The following is a 24,439-nucleotide window of genomic DNA, read 5'->3' as shown; positions in this document are numbered from 1 at the left end:
CGCGGCCACGGGAACCTTGCCAGTGTTTTAGCGAGGCAGGGGCGAGGCAGGGATGTGAGGTGGGGCCAGGTGAGGGGAGAAATGGGAGGAGGCAGGGGTAGGCAGGGGTGTTAGAACCTTGATATTGTTATTTATCTTTCTGTTAGGCAGGGGTGAACGGGGAAGAGACAGGGGTTAAGCAGGGGTGAGAGACAGGGGCGTAGGAAGGGGTGTATAACAGGGGTGCTTGATACTGTTAGTTATCTTTCTGTTAGCCAGGGGTGAACAGGGATGAGACAGGGGTTAGGCAGGGGTGAGAGATAGGGGGAGGAAGGGGTGTAACAGGGGTGAGGCAGGGGTGTTAGAACCTTGCCATAGTAGCCTATTAGTTATCCTTCTGTTAGGCAGGGATGGACAGGGGTCAGGCAGGGGTGAAACAGGAGTGCAGGGAGATAAAAGTGAGGGAGATGCGAGACGGGTTTTTTTTTTTTGTGTGTGTGTGTGTATGCAAGGTCGTGTGTGTGTGTGTGTATGCAAGGTCGTGTGTGTGTGTGTGTGTGTGTGTGTGTGTGTGTGTGTGTGTGTCACCATCAACAAGTTTTCCATCGTTCTTTCCTTGTTATTGTTTCATGATCTTATACATTTACACACATTTACACATTCATTTGTTTATAATTACATACATATTTATTTATTTGTTTTCTCCATAATTTTACTGATTGAAATTTTTCTTCCCATGTGTTGTTGTTTTTTTTTCGTTTCCTCTATAATTTTCTACCTCATGAATATATATATCAAATCCTTTCGTCTATTTTCATCTTGGATTACCGATGACATTTTTTTCTTATTCATTTTTCGATAATTTATTCATTTATTTATTATTCATTAATTTTTCGATTTATTTATTTTTTCTCAGTCATTTTCCGATTTATTTTTTTTTTCTCATTCACTTTCCGATTTATTTTTTTTTTCTCATTCATTTTCCGATTTTTTTTTCTCATTCATTTTCCGATTTATTTATTTTTTTCTCATTCATTTTCCGATTTATTTATTTTTTTCTCATTCATTTTCCGATTTATTTATTTTTTTCTCATTCATTTTCCGATTTATTTATTTTTTCTCATTCATTTTCCGATTTATTTATTTTTTCTCATTCATTTTCCGATTTATTTATTTTTTTCTCATTCATTTTCCGATTTTTTTTTCTCATTCATTTTCCGATTTGTTTATTTTTTTCTCATTCATTTTCTGATTTATTTATTTATTCTCATTCATTTTCCGATTTATTTATTTTTTTATCATTCATTTTCCGATTTATTTATTTTTTATCATTCATTTTCCGATTTATTTATTTTTTATCATTCATTTTCCGATTTATTTATTTTTTTCTCATTCATTTTCCGATTTATTTATTTTTTTCTCATTCATTTTCCGATTTATTTATTTTTTATCATTCATTTTCCGATTTATTTATTTTTTATCATTCATTTTCCGATTTATTTATTTTTTTCTCATTCATTTTCCGATTTTTTTTTCTCATTCATTTTCCGATTTTTTTTCTCATTCATTTTCCGATTTTTTTTTCTCATTCATTTTCCGATTTATTTATTTTTTCACATTCATTTTCCGATTTATTTATTTTTTTATCATTCATTTTCCGATTTATTTATTTTTTATCATTCATTTTCCTATTATCAATTTATTCATTTATTTTTCTCATTCATTTTTCGATTTATTTATTTTTTTATCATTCATTTTCCGATTATTTATTCATTCATTTATTTATTTATTATTTGTCTCCCCTATCATTGCATTCCTTGACTGATAGCGAAGCGTGTTTTCATTTATCTAATTAAGACGTTCGGAGAAATGGTGATAATGAGGTACGATAATCTCAACTCTTGGTCAATGAATGAATCCTCGCGAATTATCATTATTATCATTATTATCGTACAGGCAGTATTAACCCAAGCCCCGTGTGATGAGTTTTGTTTCTTTTTTTCTTTTACAGGAAAGGAAGCGGCTCAAGGGCAAAAATAAAAGTAATAATGAGAGAAAAAAAGTCCGCTAAACACTGCCCCTAAATATATATAAAAGAAAAATAGAGTTCAGAAGAGTGGCTGAGAGAGAGTTCAATTTCGGGAGGGGGAAAAGAGCTGGTGGAGACGATACAGAACGCACAAGGTATATCGGTATCATTGGGGGCACGACAAATTCGGCTCGTCGTGCTGCTCTGGGCCATATTCTCAAACATTTCGGCGCCCAACAACACGTAATTTACTTGGCTTTCGTGGGAGTTAAGGGCATTTCCAGGGGTAGTTTTATGACCCTGGTGGTAGTCTGAGGCTTCTTCTGTACCGTGAACCTAAGAGAACACTCATTAGAACTCGATTAACCTCCTTTTTGGCATTTGGAAATAGTTTGTGTGAGGGGCGGGAGCATCTGACAATACCGACCTCTGACCAAGATCTAAAGAAAGGGAGGTCAACTCATGGTCGGCTCAAAACTCGTCCCATTCCGCGCATCCTGTCGAGGCTCCTCCCTTGGACCGCGTGACGTAGCACAGGGTATAAAAAATGCTGACCGAACAGGCAACCCCTCCAGTCACATTCACACCGCGACAAGTGAAGGGACCTGGCCTGACCCTCTGACCACTAACTCCGAAAACTCAACCAAAATCACGCAACCTCACCCAAATAGTAACCGACCCGTACATCCTCCCTTTAATAATTACTTCGGCGTATATTCTCAAAATTTCCGGGGCTTACACATCCACATTTGATAAGGCTTTCGTAGTAGATGTTGTGTTAGTATTTCCATGGATGGTCTCATGAGCCTAGTAATAGTTCGACAAGGCTTCTACATCATTAACCTAAAATAAACAGTAATGAGAGCCCGATTAATCTCATTTGTGACCTTTGGAAGTGTTTGTTTTGAGAGACGAAAAAAAATTACTTGCCTTGGTCCATGTTCTGTAACGTTCTGTTCTGTACATCCTCCCTTTCATAATAACTTCGGCGTATATTCTCAAAATTTCCGGGGCTTGCACATTCACATTTGATAAGGCTTTCGTAGTAGATGTTGTGTTAGTATTTCCATGGGTAGTCTCATGAGCCTAGTGATAGTTCGACAAGGCTTCTACATCATGAACCTAAAATAAACAGTAATGAGAGCCCGATTAATCTCATTTGTGACCTTTGGAAGTGTTTGTTTTGAGAGACGAAAAAAAAAGTACTCGCCTTGGTCCATGTTCTGTAACGTATTCAGGTCCTATTAAGACTATTCTCCAAGGTCACATAATATTAACCTGGTTTTCATTGGTAATTTTTCCTGCTCAAAATGCAGAAGACGTGTTGAAACTATCACCAGGATCACAAAGCAGTCCATGAAAATCCCTGCAACTTCTATGAGAGGCTTTTCAAACTGGTGTTCTGAGGTCTCGATATGTTTAAAAGTACGCGCCTAACAGTCCTCATATATAGTAACCCAGCCATGACAGTTTTAGAAGGCCTTGATCAAGCTCTCCTCAAATTGTAACCCAGCCAGTACAGTTTTAGAAGGCCTGATCAAGCTCTCCTCAAATTGTAACCCAGCCAGTACAGTTTTAGAAGGCCTTGATCAAGCTCTCCTCAAATTGTAACCCAGCCAGTACAGTTTTAGAAGGCCTTGATCAAGCTCTTCTCAAATTGTAACCCAGCCAAGACAGTTTTAGAGGGCCTTAATCTAGCTCTCCTCAGCCAAGACAGTTTTTAAAGGCCTTGATCAAGCTCACCTCAAATTGTAACCCAGCCAAGACAGTTTTAGAGGGCCTTAATCTAGCTCTCCTCAGCCAAGACAGTTTTTAAAGGCCTTGATCAAGCTCACCTCAAATTGTAACCCAGCCAAGACAGTTTTAGAGGGCCTTAATCTAGCTCTCCTCAGCCAAGACAGTTTTTAAAGGCCTTGATCAAGCTCTCCTCAAATTGTAACCCAGCCATGACAGTTTTAGAAGGCCTTGATCAAGCTCTCCTCAAATTGTAACCCAGCCAGTACAGTTTTAGAAGGCCTGATCAAGCTCTCCTCAAATTGTAACCCAGCCAGTACAGTTTTAGAAGGCCTGATCAAGCTCTCCTCAAATTGTAACCCAGCCAGTACAGTTTTAGAAGGCCTTGATCAAGCTCTCCTCAAATTGTAACCCAGCCAAGACAGTTTTAGAGGGCCTTAATCTAGCTCTACTCAGGCAAGACAATTTTTAAAGGCCTTGGTCAAGCTCTCCTCAAATTGTAACCCAGCCAAGACAGTTTTTAAAGGCCTTGATCAAGCTCTCCTCAAATTGTTACCCAGCCATGACAGTTTTAGAAGGCCTTGATCAAGCTCTCCTCAAATTGTAACCCAGCCAGTACAGTTTTAGAAGGCCTTGATCAAGCTCTCCTCAAACTGTAACCCAGCCAGTACAGTTTTAGAAGGCCTTGATCAAGCTCTCCTCAAATTGTAACCCAGCCATGACAGTTTTCGAAGGCCTGATCAAGCTCTCCTCAAATTGTAACCCAGCCAGTACAGTTTTAGAAGGCCTTGATCAAGCTCTCCTCAAATTGTAACCCAGCCAGTACAGTTTTAGAAGGCCTTGATCAAGCTCTCCTCAAATTGTAACCCAGCCAGTACAGTTTTAGAAGGCCTTGATCAAGCTCTCCTCAAATTGTAACCCAGCCAGTACAGTTTTAGAAGGCCTTGATCAAGCTCTCTTCAAATTGTAACCCAGCCAGTACAGTTTTAGAAGGCCTTGATCAAGCTCTCCTCAAATTGTAACCCAGCCAGTACAGTTTTAGAAGGCCTTGATCAAGCTCTCTTCAAATTGTAACCCAGCCAGTACAGTTTTAGAAGGCCTGATCAAGCTCTCTTCAAATTGTAACCCAGCCAGTACAGTTTTAGAAGGCCTTGATCAAGCTCTCCTCAAATTGTAACCCAGCCAGTACAGTTTTAGAAGGCCTTGATCAAGCTCTCTTCAAATTGTAACCCAGCCAGTACAGTTTTAGAAGGCCTGATCAAGCTCTCCTCAAACTGTAACCCAGCCAGTACAGTTTTAGAAGGCCTTGATCAAGCTCTCCTCAAATTGTAACCCAGCCAGTACAGTTTTAGAAGGCCTTGATCAAGCTCTCCTCAAATTGTAACCCAGCCAGTACAGTTTTAGAAGGCCTTGATCAAGCTCTCTTCAAATTGTAACCCAGCCAGTACAGTTTTAGAAGGCCTTGATCAAGCTCTCTTCAAATTGTAACCCAGCCAGTACAGTTTTAGAAGGCCTTGATCAAGCTCTCCTCAAATTGTAACCCAGCCAAGACAGTTTTAGAAGGCCTGATGAAGCTCTCATCAAATTGTAACCCAGCCAGTACAGTTTTAGAAGGCCTTGATCAAGCTCTCCTCAAATTGTAACCCAGCCAGTACAGTTTTCGAAGGCCTGATGAAGCTCTCCTCAAATTGTAACCCAGCCAGTACAGTTTTAGAAGGCCTTGATCAAGCTCTCCTCAAATTGTAACCCAGCCATGACAGTTTTAGAAGGCCTTGATCAAGCTCTCCTCAAATTGTAACCCAGCCAGTACAGTTTTAGAAGGCCTGATGAAGCTCTCCTCAAATTGTAACCCAGCCAAGACAGTTTTAGAAGGCCTTGATCAAGCTCTCCTCAAATTGTAACCCAGCCATGACAGTTTTAGAAGGCCTTGATCAAGCTCTCCTCAAATTGTAACCCAGCCAGTACAGTTTTAGAAGGCCTTGATCAAGCTCTCTTCAAATTGTAACCCAGCCATGACAGTTTTAGAAGGCCTTGATCAAGCTCTCCTCAAATTGTAACCCAGCCAGTACAGTTTTAGAAGGCCTTGATCAAGCTCTCCTCAAATTGTAACCCAGCCAGTACAGTTTTAGAAGGCCTGATGAAGCTCTCCTCAAATTGTAACCCAGCCAAGACAGTTTTAGAGGGCCTTAATCTAGCTCTCCTCAGCCAAGACAGTTTTAGAGGGCCTTAATCTAGCTCTCCTCAGCCAAGACAGTTTTAGAGGGCCTTAATCTAGCTCTCCTCAGCCAAGACAGTTTTAGAGGGCCTTAATCTAGCTCTCCTCAGCCAAGACAGTTTTTAAAGGCCTTGATCAAGCTCTCCTCAAATTGTAACCCAGCCAAGACAGTTTTAGAAGGCCTTGATCAAGCTCTCCTCAAACTGAAACCCAGCCCCTCCTCTATTAAGCCCAAAAATCTACATACTATAACCGACCCGTAACAGGATAACACACAAGCTCACTACCAGCCTCTTCACAGGGCAATCCAGTGTGTTTACCTTTCTGATAATACCTGCACGCCCTCTCACACCCACTTCAGGTGCACTCAGGCCCTTGCTACTGGTCTCTTTGGGCACAGGTAAACAGGAGGTGGTAAATGTAACGAAGTATCACATGTCCGTCATCTTCCTGTGATCCGATTCGACTTATCTCAGAAAAAAAGGGAGTAACGTGTAATTCGATCCCCCTTGGCGACAGGACTGAGAGCGAGTATAGAGGGAATGTTTTTGTTTTCTCTCCTTATAGTTTGGGAGGTTTTTCTTTATCTTAAGCTTTGGAGAGTGACGGAAGAAACTTTATAAATGACGTAAGATAGCAAGTTAAATAAGCAAATAGAGAGAGTATATATATTTTTGTTGTTTCCTCTATGAAGTGTTGGGTCTTTCTTGATCTTTATGAGACTTATTTACAAAGCGACGGAATAAACAGTATAGGACAGCCATGATCCCTAACTCTCTGACGACAAAATGAAGATAGCAGGTAGTGTGTGTGTGTTTTGATTTCTTATAGTTTTCCAAGTCTTTCCTTATCTTTACGAGCTGAAGAGAATGACGGAATAAACTAGAAAAACTAACATGATTCCCTTCTGAGAACTAAACGGAGGGGACAAATGTAGGATGTATGTATGTTTTGATTTCCTATAGTTTTCAAAGTCTTTCCTTATCTTTACGAGCTGAAGAGGATGACGGAATAAACTAGAAAAATAACGCGATTTCCTTTCTTCTGACAACTAAACGGAGGGAACAAATGTAAGATGTATGTTTTGATTTCTTATAGTTTTCAAAGTCTTTCCTTATCTTTACGAGCTTAAGAGAATGACTTAAGAAACTATAAAAATAACGTAATTCCCTTTCTTCTGACAATTAAACAGAGGGGGGCAAGTGTAGGATGTATGTTTTGATTTCTTATAGTTTTCTAAGTCTTTCGTTATCTTTACAAGCTTTAGGGAATGACGACAATAAACACAATAAGACAGACGTGACTCCTTTTCTTAAGACAACAGAACTAAGATATCTTGTAGAGGGATTATTATTTTTTTCTTTTTCTCCGTATAGCTTGTCACGTCTGTCTTTATCTTTACAAGCTTTAGGGAATGACGACATTAACACAATAAGACAGGCATGACTCCTTTTCTTAAGACAACAGAACTAAGATATCTTGTAGAGGGATTATTATTTTTTGTTTTTGTTTCTCCATATAGCTTGCCACGTCTGTCTTTATCTTTACGAAATACTAAGAATGACGTAGTTTTCCTTCCTCTGACAACAAAACGGAAATAGAAATGGAGGGAATATGTTTTTCTCTTCCTCCGTGTACATGATATCTCGCAAGTTTATCTTTATCTTTGCGAGTGACGAAGTGGAGTAAGAATGACGTATTTTTCCTTCCTCTGACAAGAAAACGGAGATAGCAAGTGGAGGGGATATCATTTTCTTTTCCTTCGTGCGATTTGCTACAAGTCTTTCCTCACGGTTCCTTGAGATTGGTGAAGAAACTATAAGAGAAACACAACATCCTTTCCTATTCCAACAAAGCTGAGATAAGAGAGAGCTCACATTTCTTCCTCTACAGTTTGCTATTTCTATCTTGATTGATTGATTGATAGTTCATTGTTGCAAGTAAAACAACAAAGGAGAAGGGAGGAACATGCCATCCCAACCCCCAGGCAGTACAGAGTGTGATTATACAACTAAGGATACATGTGTAAATATCACCAGGAAACTAAAAAGATACAATGGTAGGGGACAAGCGCTAAAAAGATAAAGGCCTTGATTTACATGGTCTTGAGAATGGCTGGGGACACTTAAAATAAAAAGGCATGGGGGTGTTGGAAGTCACGGCGCGAGATTATCCATGTCCAGATTCTTACAGGGATTACAGAGTCACCCACATTTGATGAGGCTGTCATAGAGGTTTTGTGGGTATTTTCATGAGTCTAGTGATAGTCTGACAAGGGGGGTTCTACAGTCTGGACGTGAGAAGAACTCCTAAGAACCAATCTAATCATCTTTGTGACTCTTGTGGGCATTTTCATGAGTCTAGTGATAGTCTGACAAGGGGGTTCTACAGTCTGGACGTGAAAAGAACTCCTAAGAACCAGTCTAATCATCCTTGTAACTTTTTGTGGGTATTTTCATGGGTCTAGTGATAGTCTGACAAGGGGGTTCTACAGTATGGACGTCAAAAGAACTCCTAAGAACCAGTCTAATCCTCTTTGTGACTCTTGTGGGCATTTTCATGAGTCTAGTGATCGTCTGACAAGGGTTTTACAGTATGGACGTGAGAAGAACTCCTAAGAACCAGTCTAATCATCTTTGTGACAACTGTCAGGACTCGTTTCTACATTTGATAAGTCTTTCGTAGAGGCTTGTGGGTATTTGCATTGATATTTTTATGAGCCTAGGTATAGTTTGACAAAGGTTCTGCAGCATGAACGTAAAAAAAAAATCATAAGAAGGCGATCTACAATATTGATAAGGTTTCCGTAGAGGCTTTTGGGTATTTCCATGGATATTTTTATGAGCCTAGGTATAGTTTGACAGAGGTTCTGCAGCATGAACGTGAAAAAAAATCATAAGAAGGCGATGTACAATATTGATAAGGCTTTCGTAGAGTTTTTGTGGGTATTTGCGTGGACAATTTCATGAGCCTTAGTATAGTTTGACAAGGGTTCTGCAGTTTAAACGTAAAAATAAGCTCATGAGAACGCGATCGTTGTACACAACCTCCAGCAGATTCCCAGAAGTACGATGACGTGCGGACTTAAGCTTTTACGAGCGATGTTTACGCAATAGTTGATATTCCGTTTTACTTTTATGATATTTGTTTTTTTACTTCTCTTTCTATCTTCTATCGATATTTCCACGCTGACTGCTCTTCTGAACTTGCTAACTGCATGCCTCCCCCTTCCCGCGGCCCCGCTGCGCACGACTTTCTACTCATGCTCATCCCTACACTGTCCAAACCCCTTATGCAAGAGTTAACCAGCACCTTCACTCTCTCATCCCTCACGCTGGTAAACTCTGGAACAATCTTCCTTCATCTGTATTTCCTCTTGCCTACGACTTGAATTCTTTCAAGAGGAGGGTATCAGGACACCTCTACTCCCGAAATTGATCTTTCTTTCGGCCACTTCTTTTAATTTTTTTTGGGGAGCAGCGAGTAGCGGGCCTTTTTTATTATTGTTTTCTTTTTTTTGTGCCCTTAAGCTGCCTCCTTTGTTGTAAAAAAAAAAAGTCCTATGCTTCACGCTGAATAGGGTTGTAGTTTCGTATGAGTTGCTGCATGCTTTGATATACGTGTGGGGTGGGTGCAATTATTATTATTTTTCTTTTACAGCGAGGGAAGCAGTTCAAGGTCGATAAACAAAAACAACAAGATAAAGAAGCCCGCTAGACCCTCTACCAATAAGAAGAAACAGAACGAGAGGCCAGAGGAGTAGTCAGTCTCGGGTTGAGAGGTGTCTTGATACTCTCCTCCTGAAAGAGTGTGTAAATAGTTTCAGAAGCGTCACAGAAATTTCAGGCATATTTTTAAACGTAACAGGCTCCAATTACGACTATTTTCCAAGACCACAGAGGAGATTAACCGGGCTTTCATGGGTGATTTTCCCCCTTTCAAGATGCAGAAGTCGGGTCAAACCATCACTGGGCTCACAAAACAGTTCATGGAAATCCCAGGAACTTCCACGAGAGGCTTTTCAAATAGGCAAACTGCGGTGCTGATACGTCTAGGAATACAATCTCTTCCTGCACCTTCCCCATCTCCCACCCCTGTCGCGCCCCTGCCTCTCCCTTGCCTCGCCCCATCTTATAGTCTTCCAAATATGTCGAGGCCGGTCTGGCGTTGGCTCCCGCGGGTCCTCTCCTCCCCTCTGCTCTGCCACACAGTCCCAACACCTATCTCTTCCTCTCATATGTAAGCTATAGGTAACATATGAGAGGGAAAAAATAGGTGTTGGAACTGTGGCAGAGCAGAGGGGAGAAATGGACCAGCGGGAGACAACGTCAAAACGGACTCGACAATTTGGTTTCACTTTACATACAGTCAATATATTTTCCCTCTTAAGTAAGCATGAAACAAAAGAGACGCGCTACGCAGCAACCTGAGTGAGTGGGCGAGTGGTTCAACGTGTAGGATAAGCTGATAGTGGGAAGATTTGGTGAGCTGATCAGTCTCACGCAGGAAGGAAATGCGATCAAAGAGCACATCCTCCTCCAGGACCCATATTTTCAAGCATTTCCGGCCTTACACATCTACATTGAATTTTGATAAGGCTTTCGTAGAGGTTTTGTGGGGATTCCCATTGGTAGTTTCATGAGTCTAGATAGAGTTTGACAAGGGTTCCGCAGTAGTACATGAAGAAAAAAAAATCCTCGAGAACGCTATTGTGTACTCTCTCTCCTGCATTCCCCATATTTTACACTTGATATACGGCTTTCGTAGAGTTTTTGTGGGTATTTCCATGGGTAGTTTCATGAGCCTAGGTGGTATAGTTTGACAAGAATTCTGCAATAAAAAAGTGAAAAAAAAAATCATGAGAACGCGATCGTGTACTGACTGTCAGGGTCCGTATTCTACATATGATAAGGCTTTCGTAGAGGATTTTGGGTATTTCCATGGATAGTTTTATGAGCCTAGGTATAGTTTGACAAAGGTTCTGCAGCATGAACGTGAAAAAAAATCATAAGAAGGCGATGTACAATATTGATAAGGCTTTCGTAGAGTTTTTGTGGGTGTTTGCATGGATAATTTTATGAGCCTAAGTATAGTTTGACAAAGGTTCTGCAGCATGAACGTGGAAAAAAATCATAAGAAGGCGATGTACAATATTGATAAGGCTTTCGTGGAGTTTTTGTGAGTGTTTGCATGGATAATTTCATGAGCCTAAGTTTAGTTTGACAAAGGTTCTGCAGCATGAACGTAAAAAAAAAAAATCATAAGAAGGCGATGTACAATATTGATAAGGCTTTCGTAGAGTTTTTGTGGGTGTTTGCATGGATAATTTCATGAGCCTAAGTATAGTTTGACAAGGGTTCTGCAGTTTAAACGTAAAAATAAGCTCATGAGAACGCGATCGTAGTACACAACCTCCAGCAGATTCCCAGAAGTACGATGACGTGCGGAATTAAGTTTTTACGAGCGATGTTTACGCAATCAGTTGATGTTCCGTTTTACTTTTATGACAGAGATTTGTTTTTTGCTTCTCTTTGTAAGTCCTATGCATCACGCTGAATAGGGTTGTAGTTTCGTATGGATTGCTGCATGCTTTGATATACGTGTGATGTGGGTGCAATTATTATTTTTTCTGCAGCGAGGGAGGCAGTTCAAGGTCAATAAACAAAAACAAAACAAAGAAGCCCACTAGACCCTATACCAACACGAAGAAACAGAACTTAAGGCCAGAGGAGAAATTAAGTTTTGTGTGAAGAGGTGTCTTGATGTCCTCCTCCTGAAAGAGTGCGTAAATAGTTTCAGAAGCGTCGCGAAAATTTCAGAACGCAAAAATATATAAGATTTGAAACGAAAAGACATTCACTCTCAATACAACGACGCTACCGAACAACAACAACAAAAAAAAAAGAATATAAATAATGACACAAGGAAAATACACAAATCTCTCTCGTTTGTAGGTTTTCGTCCGCCAATAAAACAAATTTCTGAAGTGAAGTTAAAACGTAAATTAATGACCAGCGTATTAGAAGACAGCAACAACAACAACAACAACAACAACAACAACAACAACAACAACAACAACAGATTAACACTAACATGACACTTGGGATTTAACAAAGACAAGAGACTAACACCGGAAATACATAACATGAATAACAAGGTAAAGGCATAGCTGGGGGCATATGATACACTATAGCTTCGCGTGACCTCAGTGCTAATCTCCGTCACACTAATCCTTGAGCCTGTGGAGAGTCAATCTGGGCGAGTGTGACATCCGGGTTGTTACAGTTTACCCTCCCCAGGTTTTCCCAGGTGTCCATTTTTCAGTCAGACCAAAAGGGAGGATGAACAACAATGAATAAGAAAACAACAACAACAACAACTGATTAATGCGAAGATACTGGCACCTTGCTAAATCTATCCATCGTTAGTTAGCAGTAGTAGTTATTTTTATTTTTGTTGTTATTATCATTATCAGTCTTGTTGTTGTGGTTGCTATGTTTTTTTAGGCAAGACAGATAATTAAACGCGGTCACTATCAGGTTTTACGTTATCAAAATCTAATCTAAGTCTCTCCTTCTCTCTCTTTCCCATACTATCTCATTCTTCTCACTTCACGGGCCCGATAAAGGATAGGAAGAGCAAAACAAACTAGTGGAAGAAGCCTGCGCGTTACAACGAACCAGAAAACCGTCCGTAAAATACATTCTTAGGTAAGCAAAGGTAAAGGTGAATGCATAGGCTATAGCTGAGGGTGGCTGCGGGGCTCATCTCCTTAGCATTGTCCCTTTGAAGCTGTGGTGTGCTAAGTCAATATATATCAAGTCAAGTCACTCTGCTTCAAAACTGCGACCGGTACGCGCAGGAGGCGGTTTTGGGGCGGAGCAGCGGGATGACGTCACTTGGAGCTAAAAAAGAAAAAAAAATACCCGCCAGTTCAGGGGTGACTAAAGTTGGGGCCGTATGTGCACTCTGGATGTGCATTCTCGCCTTCTTTCACAGCGGGTTCAGGCAATCCACTGACGAAAAAATATGTCTTTTTATTGTGCTCTTGCGTGACTGTAATTTCAATGCCTACAAACGGCGGTGTGGGGTGTGAGGGAGGGCATGTTGAAGTGATTGATTTAAATTAGTCCGCCTTTCTTCGTTTTCTCTAAATCCCTGTTTCTACATTCTCTAGTTTGGCTCCAAGCAACGTCACGCATAAACCACGCCTCGGCCGTGTCTCCTCCCACAAACCTGCGTATGACTTGACTTGGTGTATACAGACTTAGGTGGTGTGAGGAACCCTTTACCCCGGGACATGGACCACTGTGAAGGAAGTCCAAGATTGTCACAGTTTACCTACTCAAAATTTCCCCAGGTACCCATTTTTCAATCAGCCGGGCCAGCGTTGCCAGATTGTCGTACTCTGCCTCCTATATTTGCCGATTTCCGACCCAAAAACTGCCTCCTCGACCCCAATAACTGCCTTCATATATAGTTATCGTTAAAATGGTTAATTATTGGTGATTTTTCGCAATAGCTATGGCTCAGACCGGTAAATACGAGGCTCTGAGTACGATAATCTGGCAACGGTGAGCCCGAAAGCCATTTATCAATCAGCCCGAACGTTGCCAGTTTGTTGTACTCAGCCTCTAATGTTTGCCGATTTCCGACCCAAAACTCCTCGACCCCAATAACTGCCTTCATATATAGTTATCGTTAAAATGGTTAATTATTGGTGATTTCTGGCAATAGCTATGGCTCAGAAACCGGTAAATACGAGGCTCTGAGTACGATAATCTGGCAACGGTGAAGCCCAAAAGGGAAATGAGGAGCTGAGTGAGCTGAACGCCGATTGCCACTGGCCGGGATTCCAACCTGGATCCGCGTTACCATATTATCGTAATCAAAACATCGCATTTATCAGTTCCAACTTCCAGGGCCCAAAACTCTCTTACCCACACAGATAACGAGATTCTAGTTAAAGTTATCGTTAAAAGCGTTACTTATTGGTGTTCGTTTGCGATAGCTGTGCGTCAGAAACCGGAAAATACAATGTGCTGCGTGGCTGAGTACGATAATTTGGTAACGCTGGCCTTGGACCCGCTAACCACTGCGCTACAAAAACACGTTCCTGCCACATAACTCTCAACCCTTCTCGGCCTTCCCATTACACCCAGACGAGCAAAACAACGACTGCATGAAAGGAAAACTCAAGTGAAAGGAAAGGCGATGACTAATGTACCCCAAGATCAAAAGATTTCGCCCAACATCGAAATCTGTGGAAAAATAAGGCGGGTTGTGCAAGGGCCGGGGCTGTCCTGGCAAGCTTGTGATAAACGCACGAGGGGAAGGGAGCTTATGAGATTGGCGTTATTGAGAAGCACGCCAAGAAGTAAACAAGAATGTCACACGGAAGATTGCACGCAGGTTTATGCTTGAGATAGAAACACACACACACACACACACACACACACACACACACACACACACACGACTGTTTTCTTTTTAGGACTATCAACGTTTCAAGTATAATTTTGAAGCCATTGGTTGATCTCTCTCTCACAAACACACACACACATACACTCAATAACACACACACGACTGTTTTCTTTTTAGGACTATCAACGTTTCGAGTATAATTTTGAAGCCATTGGTTGATCTCACACACACACACACACACACACGCACAGCACAACACCCGGCCATCCATCATCGTTAGGTGACTCAAGGCTGGGTGGCTGGTGATAAGATTAAGATGTGTTGATAATCATTCCGGTTCCCATTGGCTGCGTGTGACGTTTTTTTTTCTTTCTACCCCGTCCAGTGAGTCATGGCTTAGTGCATCTTGAAGGGGTAACTAGTACAAAGAGAGACAGTTCCCCAAATATATTACCTTCAAACTAGAGAACGATAGAGGGGAAGATGAAAGGAGATATATAGATATACAATTTTTTAGCACCCTATCAATTAAGTGAGTCATAGTTTTGTGCATTTCTTGGGGTGACTAAAGCAGAAAGAAGAGGATAGAGCGTGTACAATCCCTCCCTGATATCAACCATCCTCTTAGAGAGCCATAGAGAAGAGAAATAGAAGAGAAAATCCGTGTACAGGTCCCACTTTACTTTCAACTTGAGGAACCTTAGAGGAGAAAATAAGAAGAGAGATTCGTGTACAGTTTCCCTTTAAATTAACCTCCAACTTAACGAATGATAGAGAAGAGAATGAGAGTAGATGGATATATAGTCCCCCCTTAAATTACCTTCCACCAAAAGAACGAAAGAAAAGTAAGAACTGAAGGAATGGCACAGCAATAGGAGGAGAGAGGAGCTTCAATAATGTGCTTCTCTATTGTGGGAAGTCTTGTTCTTAGCGCCGCTCAAAGATGTCTTGATCAACAGCGGAGGTCAGAATCAAACGTCTGACAGTGTAAACATCAGCAGACTTCCTCACAGACAGTCGGGCCGAGTATTTTCTTTCCCTGTACGGGTATGTGGCACGAACTCTTAACCCGGTAGCAGCGACGGGCCAAATTTGTGGCTTTACCGTGTACCAGCGATGGGCTAAATTCTTGCCATGATATAAACCCCCCCAAAAAACAGATGATGCATAAACTGATCACAAATGCGTTGATATATTTTATTATGAAATGATTTGATGATTTTTTCTCCTTTTTCTCACTTAGAGGGGCCTTTAAGAAACATGATCCCCGCAGCTACCAGGTTAAATAAGTCAGGTTAGGTTAGGTTAGGTTAAGCTAGATAAGGTTTAGTTTAGTTGGACTCATTAAAGTTAATTTTGAGTGGGAATCATAAAGAGAGTAATATACAGAAAACACCGTGGTTAATTTCGAGGCTACAGTCAATCGTTCTAAATGGGGGACCACACACTTGTAAAGAGATTGGAAATATGCCGCCGGGCCCACAACGAGCCTCCCCGATGTTAGTTGGCTGATGTTACATGTCAACGTGACGAAACATTTGAGGGTCCTTACGCGCAACAAGAGATTAAGGGATAAGGCTGTTCAAGGTTGCCAGTGTGTACTCGTCTGTGTACCCGTCTGTTGCCATTGTGTCTTTGCGTCTCTGTGGTGTGGTCTACAGCACCGTTGCCAGATTATCGTACTCAGACCATAGTGTTTACCGGTTTCTGACGCCTAACTATTGCCAAGAAACATCAGGAATGAACTTTTTTAACGATAATTATAAGTGAATCTCCTTATTGGGGTCCACGAGACAGTTTTTGGGTCGGAAGTCGGTAAATGTAAGAGGCTGAGTAAGACAATCTGGCAACTTTGGTCTATAGTGTGTCTAACTACGAATCTATGGGCCCCGAGTTAGAATCCCAAACCGGGCAGCCCCAGGTCGAGTCTTATCTATATTGCTTAATCTTCCTCAGTTCTTGCATCCGGGAGCGGCGCCAAGACCAGGACGTAATAGCGGGACCTTTATGAGTTACTATCAGCATAATGTGAAAATCCTGTCCCCGAAGTGATGTGAAAAGTGCCTCACAGAACACACCAAAGCCCGTGATCATCAGAGAGTCAAAGTAACGGATCTGAGCACTGAGGCAAGACTTCCTTTACCATCCAACACAGCTCTGTATAACTTAAACAGTAGATAAAGTAGGGCAAAAAAGAGGAAAGGGTAAAAGAGTGTGACCTGACGAAACAAAATAAGGGTTAACAAGAGTTCTTTGATTTCAGGCTTGTAAGTGAAGAGAACCACACCGCCACAAGCACCACCACAAGCACCACCACCACTGACGTTACACCACCACCAGTACCAGCAGCAGCACCTCCGTCACCACCACCTACTTCCCACTCCTCTTCGACCCACTCCCTCCTCCTCTTCCTCCTCTTCCTCGATGGCACGGTCACACCTGAAATGGCCCAGGTGAGTGACGTCAAGCGCACAGGTGATCCCTTCATACCACCTGACTAACTGGCTGACTGGCTGGTGAATGATTATAGCAGCTACTACTACTACTGCTATTACTACTACTACTACTACTACTACTACTTTTTTTTTAACAGCAAAGGAGACAGCTCAAGGGCACAAAAAAAGGAAGCAATAATATAAAAAAAGCCCGCTACTCGCTGCTCCTAAAAAAAAAAAAAAGAGGTGGCCGAAAGAGAGGTCTACGACTACTACTACTGATGATGGTGATGATAATAATAGCAATGTTAGTAATAATAATGCTCCATCTGCTTCTAATTATCCAGACACATTTATAGTTTCAGCCGCCACAAACTCGTCAGTAAACCACCAAGAACATTCAGCGAGGAACCCAGCTTAATTCATCTTTTTCTTAGGGAGATCATTCTAATCCGGGCTTATTCTATCAAACTGTGAAGAATGTACTCAGCATGACGAACCAAACGCGCGGAATAACAATAGCAGGAGATACACGACTTGAGGAAATTGCGTCATTGTATCTTGAATGGCAGGCGGATTAAGTTTGACAAGATACTGGGATAACGCTCCGTGACGCCTTACCTTACTTACCCAAAGCCATTGATTAGCTCCGATCAGCAGGTATCATAATCACAGTGTGTCTTAACAACTTATTAATGAGTTTTTTTTATTTACTTATTTACTTTTTTACAGCAAAGGAGACAGCACAAGGGCACACAAAAAAGGAAACAATAAAGAAAAGCCCGCTACTCGCTGCTCCTGTAATGAATCCGAAGAGGTGGCCGAAAGAGCAGTCAGTTACGTGAGAAGAGGTGTCCTGATACCTTTCTCTTGTTATTAAACTCATTGGACCCAACACTTCCAGGCAAACTGAATACCATCGATTGCATGTCAGGCTGATTGGCTAACATTTCGCCGGCCAAGCACACGTTTTGACAAGGCTTTCGTTGGTGTTTTGAGCATTTCCATGGGGAGTTTCATGGCCCTGGTGGTAGTCTGACTCTTCTTCCGCAACATGAACCTAAGAAAACACTCATTAGAACCCGGCTGCTCTCCTTTATATCCTTTGAAAATAGTTGATGTGAGGAGTGGAAATCCCTGACAATACCGAGCTGGGTGACTGGCTAACTGCAATAACTGGCTGGCTGACTGACTGACTGAGTAGAATGAAAAAACAAGATGAACAGCGGATTGAGTGACTGGCTGGTGACTGGCTGACTGGCTAGCTATGACTGGCCTAGTGCCAACATGAATGGTGGATTGACTGGCTGACTAATTGGCTGGCTAAAGTTCTAACTGACTGACTACATGGGTGCTTGGTACACTGACTGACTGGGTGAATGTCTGACTGAATTTTATCATTATATTTTGTCTTACTTCCTCAAAATACCAATACATATTCCTGTCATTTTTGCCTTCCTGCCCCTTAATGAATGACTAATAGACAATATGACTACTACTACTACTACTACTACTACTACTACTACTACTACTACTACTGTTACTACTACTACTTCTACTACTACTACTGCTTCTACTGACATATCAATCGACTATTATGTCCTTCGCGTGACAACAAAGCACAGACAGACAGACAAACACTCCACACTGCACGAATGCTTGGCCAGAACGTGTCTCTCCTCACATCATTTCTCAGGGACTGTTATCAGCGCTGAGTCTACTAAGTTTCCGGGTTAAGCGTATTTTGTAAGTCCGAAGATAAGATTTCGTGATAACAACACCAACCTGATAGTGCTGGGCCTGGACGGGGTAATGAATGGACGCCTGTGTTGTAGTCGCGGTGACAAGTTTGCCAAGAATGAGTGAGAGTGAGTGTGTTGCCCTGATGTGTTCTAGCGTGTGTTGACGTGCCGGAGGCGAAGCAGCGCTGTTACGGGAACACAGCGGATCAATAGTGAGCTCATCTCGGTGTTTTTTTATTTTTATTATCGGAAAGCTCTCGTTTGCATGGCACTCTCAGGATTACAGGAGAGTCTTGATTAGAGTGGACGCACGAATAATGTAGTGAGTCGCATGTATTCTGTGTCCTCTTCGTTAGTGGTGTGTTCATTGTGATCGCGTGGAGGGCGGTCACGGTATGATACAATGTAGGACAAAGACGGTGAGAGCCAGCGCAGCCCCATACTCACGCCTCTGCACACTCCGCAGGTGAAGGACCGTCCCCTGTGGTGGCCGTGACCTGTGGCGAAGACTGCCGGACCGTCCCGTCCCTCGGCAGGCGTGAGCGGCCATGATCGACCTCGAGGACGACGCCACGCCCCTCCTGAACCCTTTCTCTCGCAACAGCTCCCTCCGCATCGCCAGCAGGAGGAAAGTCTACGCCCCCTCCCGCCCCCCCGACGATGTCCACGCCAGGCCCCCGTTGCCGCCGCGCCCGCAGGGGTTAGCCCCGTTGCTTAGGTCCTACTCAGTCACGGAGGGGGAAGACAACTGGGGACGCGTTATTCTTCCCCAGGACGGTGAGGCAGCCCAGGCCCCGGACAGTAAGGGCTGCGAGAGTCAGAACGTCCCTCACCGGCCTGACAGGTTCACTCAGCTCCCCTGCGGCGCCATGGGGCCCGCCGAGCATGGTGACGATCACGGGAGCAGCGGGAGAGACCTCCAGCGGAATGGCCCCCTGTCAGTCTCTTTGCCTCCTGGCAAGAAGAGTCGCTCTGGAATCTTAGCGAGGTTGTCTTCCCCTCTTGCCACTCGACGAGCGAAAGTGAAACAGGCTGCGCCGCCAAGGACTGAGGTGGATGTCTCAGGCGACCCAAAGCTATTCAACCACAGTGAAAGGCCAGCCACAAGCTACAGAAAGCCGCAGACGAAGCTTTCGCCAAGATCCGCGATCGTGCCTCCCCTCTACACCCACAAGGCCACACCCACGAGTGAACGACCTCAGTGCAATCTCACAAGACACGACAGCATACCTAAAAGGAACAACAGCTACTCTCCGCAACAGACAAGAAACAACCTTTTAGGAAGATCCACCTCCTTCAGGAGCCGACCCTCAGGATGGCCCAACGTGAACGAGATCGTCACGAGGGCCGAAAGGATCTGCAATAACACATCGCCGTCCCCGGGCACAGAGGCGCCGCTGGCAAACCATCAGAACCAGGGCTGGGAGAGGCAGCAGGCACCGAGGGGCGTTCGCCGGCACTCCTCCCTCCCGCGGCCGTCGCTCATCGGCAGAAACAGCCCAGTGGTGAGTGTTGCGGAGACGTGTTGCCAGCACCACACCAGATGTCCTAGATATTTCCCCTAGATTTCCCCTGAGATATTTTTAAGAAGGGATAAACCTTCTGAAATAAACTTCAGGGAATTTCATGATAATTATTCAGCACCGCGCCACTGCGATTTTTATTTTCTCTTTTTTTCCAAAGTCTAGAAAACTTCTTGATTCAGAACCACACCAAAGTGATATTTTGTTTCATCGTTTCCGAATAGAAGACTCCTTTCAAAATATATCAGAACGATCATATTCTTCTCTCCTTTTTACATCCCCATAAAATAACGAATTGTGCTGGGTTCTATTGCTCTTATTTATCCATTCTGTTCTTTCTGTTCCTTGCTTCAGTCCCTTCAAAATGACACTAACAACAGAACAACATCCATTCTCATGATTTAGATGTACACAGTCTTACAACTGTCTCGTGTTGCAGGAGCCCAAAATACACGGCCGCTCACCCAGCCCCGCCAGGAGGGGAGACAACGCCCCCCCAGCCGCCACCAGGTCCACCACCCCGACCCCGCCCAGCCCAAGCACCCCCACCACCCCCTCCACCCCCACCCGTGGCCCGAACTTCCCCACCACCCCCACCGGCGGTCCCTTCAGCCCCCGCTCCTTCAGACGCTGTGAATCTTTGAACCTGGAAGTTAGGTAAGGAAAGAGGTGATGGTGATCCGTACACACACACACACACACACACATACACACACACACATACGTGCGTGCGAGTGGCGTTCACTGACATTGTAGATGGGTACTCGGGGAAACCTGGGGAAGGTAAACTGTGGCACTCCCGGATTTCACACTGGCCCGTGTCCCGAGCTAACGGATTCTTTTTTTTTTTTTTTTTACAGCACAGAGCAACTCAAGGGCAACAAAAAGAAAATGTAAAAAAAAAGCCCGCTAATTGTTGCTCTCATATAGTGATGAATACAGAGTGGCCAAAAGAGAGGTCAATTTCGGATGGAGAGGTGTCTTGATACACTCTCCTTGAAAGAGGTCAAGTCATAGGCAGGAGGAAATACAGACGAAGGAGGACTGTTCCAGAGTTTACCAGTGAAGGGAATGAAAGAATGGAGATGCTGGTTAACTCTTGCATAAGGGGTTTGGACAGTATAGGGATGAGCATGAGTAGAAAGTCGTGTGCAGCGGGGCCGCGGGAGGGGGGAGGCATGCAGTTAGCAAGTTCAGAAGAGCAGTCAGCGTGGAAATATCGATAGAAGATAGAGAGGCAACATGGCGGCGGAATTTATTATTATTATTACCTACCACAAGCTCAAAGGGCCAACAATTCGGAAATGAGCACCGCAGCAACGCACCAATATCTCGATATTCTTTGTCATGCAATTAATTCATTAAAAAATCAGTCAATCAACTAACAGTGATAGCTACTCTCTCTCTCTCTCTCTCTCTCTCTCTCTCTCTCTCTCTCTCTCTCTCTCTCTCTCTCTCTCTCTCTCTCTCTCTCTCTCTCTCTCTCTCTCTCTCTCTCTCAATTTATCGCTACAAGACATCACGTCACAACCCCCATCCATTCCAGCAGTCGTTGCCGCTTGTCGAGGATCGAGAGGGCCAGAGAGAGCAGCAGAGACGGCGGCGGCAACACGAATGGCCTCGGGGACGGTTACTACAACAAAAGTGTGTTGACGAGCCGCACCTCCTCGGACAGCGGGTACAGCACCTGCAGCAGCGTCTCCAGGAGAAGTTCCATCGTCTCGGTGGGCGAGGAGGGCATGATAGAGTGGTTCGGCAGCCGCCTCAACCTGGAAGAAGAGCCTTTGCCGACCGAACCCGCAAGAGGCCATTTCTTTTTCTTGCTTGAGAAAGAGGAGGAGTATCTGCAGTGCCTGGAGAGCATGCTAAAGGACTACAAGGCCATGTGCTCCAAGACGCCCTCGCTCATACGGCAACACTTTGACCTCATCTTTAGGGAGATCAGCATCATCTACCACTTCCATCAGGTGTTGCAGGAGGACTTGCAGGAGACACACGGGGACCCGCAGCAGCTGGCGCGCGTATTTAGAAATGAACAATTCCAGTGTTACGGCCGCCTGATGGTGATGACACCCGCCGCGCAGAAAGACCTGGTGCAGCACGCCAGCCACATCAAGGAGCACTTCCCTGACCTCAGACGGAATATCCTGAAGCCTGCTCTACGCATCAACTTCTACGCCATGATCCTGGACAGTATCAAGAAGGAGGCGTCCCCGGACACGAAGGTGGAGCTCCATGACGCCATCGACTTCCTCAACCAAGTGAAGCGAAAGGCCAACACAGAGATGACGCTGAGCACGGTCGTCCACAGCCCCGTCGACCTGAGGCTGGGCGGCGACATGCTACACATCGGAGAGCTCACCTACACAGGCGGCGGCACGCTACAGAAGAGAAAGTACCAACTGATACTTTTCGAACACTTGCTTGTCATTACATCCAAGAAGATTGAGTTATTCAAGTACAAGATTCACTACCGCGTCGAGCAGCTCGAGTCCGTGAGGAGTGTTGGTGACAACGAGCTGCTCCTGCACGTGCTGTCCGAGGGCCAGAAGCAGCTGCTGACACACAAGTTCTGGACCAAACACCCGAAAATCAGGGATGAGTGGATCAGCGAGCTGGAGAAAATCACTAAGCACAATACGAGGCTATGTCGCGGGAGAAACTCGATCACACAACGAATCCCTCGGCAACAGTACCAGATGCTGCCGCTGGACCTCGGCTGCGTGTTCCCGTTGGTCAAGGCGGTGGTCAACACGCAGCCGGAAAGGACAGAGTCGACTGCTGAAATGAGTTTGTCATATATAAAAGACTGCGAAGATAGGTACATAAGACAACTTTCGGCTACACTAAACCCCGAGCTCTCGAGACCACCGGGTGAGCTCAGTAACCTGCTGGGAAACCTCTATAAAGTCCACACTAAACTGTTCCTGCCTGCACTTAAGAGGTTCAAGACGGTGAGCGACTTTCTGGACTTCTTAGTGGAGAACCTGGACGAGCTGTCAGTGTACGAGGACTACCTGGTGGTTCGGTCCCAGCTGACGGTGGAGCTGGACAATACGCCCCAGGCCGGCGAGTACATCTTGCCCGTCCAGCACATGTACGGCGTCTACTTTGGCCTAATGAAAGAACTGAGCAAGACCGACAAGTGCAGGAGCGCGGCCCAACGTATCATCGAAAGGCTCCAGAAACACGTGGAGTCGGCACAGCTACGGGTGCAGGATGAGGCGATCTCAAACGGCAGAGTGGACTTCCAGCGCAGTGGCAAACTAATCTTGTACACTCGGTTGGAAGTGAAGTCAAATAAGAAAGACATCCGCGCGGGTGACTACACTGGACTGCTATTTGAAAACGTCTTGATTCTGACGCGGCGGAAACGCCCTTACTACGAGCACGTGATGGACATCTGGCTGGACCAGGCCAACCTCGGTCGGCCTACCAGCCATGACTGTACCTTCCGGCTGGAGGTGCGGCAGGGGCGCAAGAAGGAGCCAATCACCTACGAAATGTGTACCACCTCACCGGAGAACAAAAAAATGTGGCAGAATCACCTGCATGAGCAACTAATGGCACAGGTAAACAAGATCCGACTAAGTTGGATGCGCAGCACGTAGCAGCGACAACATCACTTGCGAGATGGACGTGCGCTGTTCCTGCCACGACCAAGAGTGAGTGGGAGAAGCGCCTCCACGAGCAACTATTGGCTCAGGTGGACGAGATCCGACTGAACGAAGCGTGACGTTTAGTGGCGACAGGACAACCGAGGCTGACCTCGTGAACCGCAGCACGCCGCGAGGCTCGGCAGAGACCCGCCGCCTCGGTGGCCTCGATGTAGTGTGTCCGGAGTGGCCAGCACGTCCCAGGAACGTGTGGCGCCACCGGGGGAACCGTACAAGTGTTTGACGCGGACGTTTACCGCGTGTGCCAGACAATTCTCATCCAAAAGTTAACTGGGTACGCAAGAGGCCGCAGTGCATTGTGTACGTACCTGTATGGCGTGTTACCTACGTGTTACGTAAATTAATGATGTTGTCTTGTCTCGATGTTAAATTAATATATAGTTTTAAGTATTATACATCAGTATTTTTACGGCACTTGTCTGTGTTACGTGAATATTGCCTTAAGACTGACTTTATATATATATATATATATATATATATATATATATATATATATATATATATATATATATATATATATTATATATATATATATATATATATATATATATATATATAAAAACGAAAAAAAAAGGTTTACTCATTCACTCCACTGACCGAACAACCCCCGCCAACCGAGGCTCCGAACCTATCTCGACACTTGACTCAGCCTCGTGATTGCCCTCAACGCGCCACGCGTCA

At 44.1% G+C, this 24,439-nt stretch overlaps 1 protein-coding gene across 5 annotated transcripts; it reads left to right on the top strand.

Moving 5' to 3' along the window:
- Nucleotides 1–46: 46 nt before the first annotated feature.
- Nucleotides 47–24,239, top strand: LOC126984025 (uncharacterized). Of its 5 annotated transcripts, none has more exons than XM_050837371.1 (6): nt 47–69; nt 16,338–16,487; nt 16,645–16,834; nt 19,025–20,063; nt 20,521–20,738; nt 21,628–24,239. In XM_050837371.1, exons 4-6 carry the CDS (start codon nt 19,107–19,109, stop codon nt 23,690–23,692), a joined length of 3,240 nt encoding a protein of 1,079 aa, XP_050693328.1. In that variant the 5' UTR covers nt 47–69; nt 16,338–16,487; nt 16,645–16,834; nt 19,025–19,106; the 3' UTR covers nt 23,693–24,239. The 5 variants fall into 5 exon arrangements, with proteins under 5 accessions (XP_050693328.1, XP_050693330.1, XP_050693326.1 ...); XM_050837373.1 differs by lacking the exon at nt 47–69 and adding an exon at nt 11,242–12,667 and having other exon boundaries at nt 21,631–24,239; XM_050837369.1 differs by lacking the exon at nt 47–69 and adding an exon at nt 11,242–12,667.
- The last annotated feature ends 200 nt before the right edge of the window (nt 24,240–24,439 follow it).

This window comes from Eriocheir sinensis, chromosome 55 (genome assembly GCF_024679095.1).
Source record: "Eriocheir sinensis breed Jianghai 21 chromosome 55, ASM2467909v1, whole genome shotgun sequence".
NCBI classification, from domain to species: domain Eukaryota; kingdom Metazoa; phylum Arthropoda; class Malacostraca; order Decapoda; family Varunidae; genus Eriocheir; species Eriocheir sinensis.
Note: the sequence above shows the minus strand (reverse complement) of the source record. Positions and strands in the feature narration are given on the sequence as shown.

What these genes read in the sequence shown, in the direction of transcription:
- LOC126984025 (XM_050837371.1), top strand. Translation starts at nt 19,107, where the DNA reads ATGATCGACCTCGAGGACGACGCCACGCCCCTCCTGAACCCTTTCTCT. An exon ending in TCGGCAGAAACAGCCCAGTG is followed by an intron (nt 20,064 to 20,520) that starts GTGAGTGTTGCG and finishes CTCGTGTTGCAG; the next exon opens with GAGCCCAAAATACACGGCCG. An exon ending in TCTTTGAACCTGGAAGTTAG is followed by an intron (nt 20,739 to 21,627) that starts GTAAGGAAAGAG and finishes CATCCATTCCAG; the next exon opens with CAGTCGTTGCCGCTTGTCGA.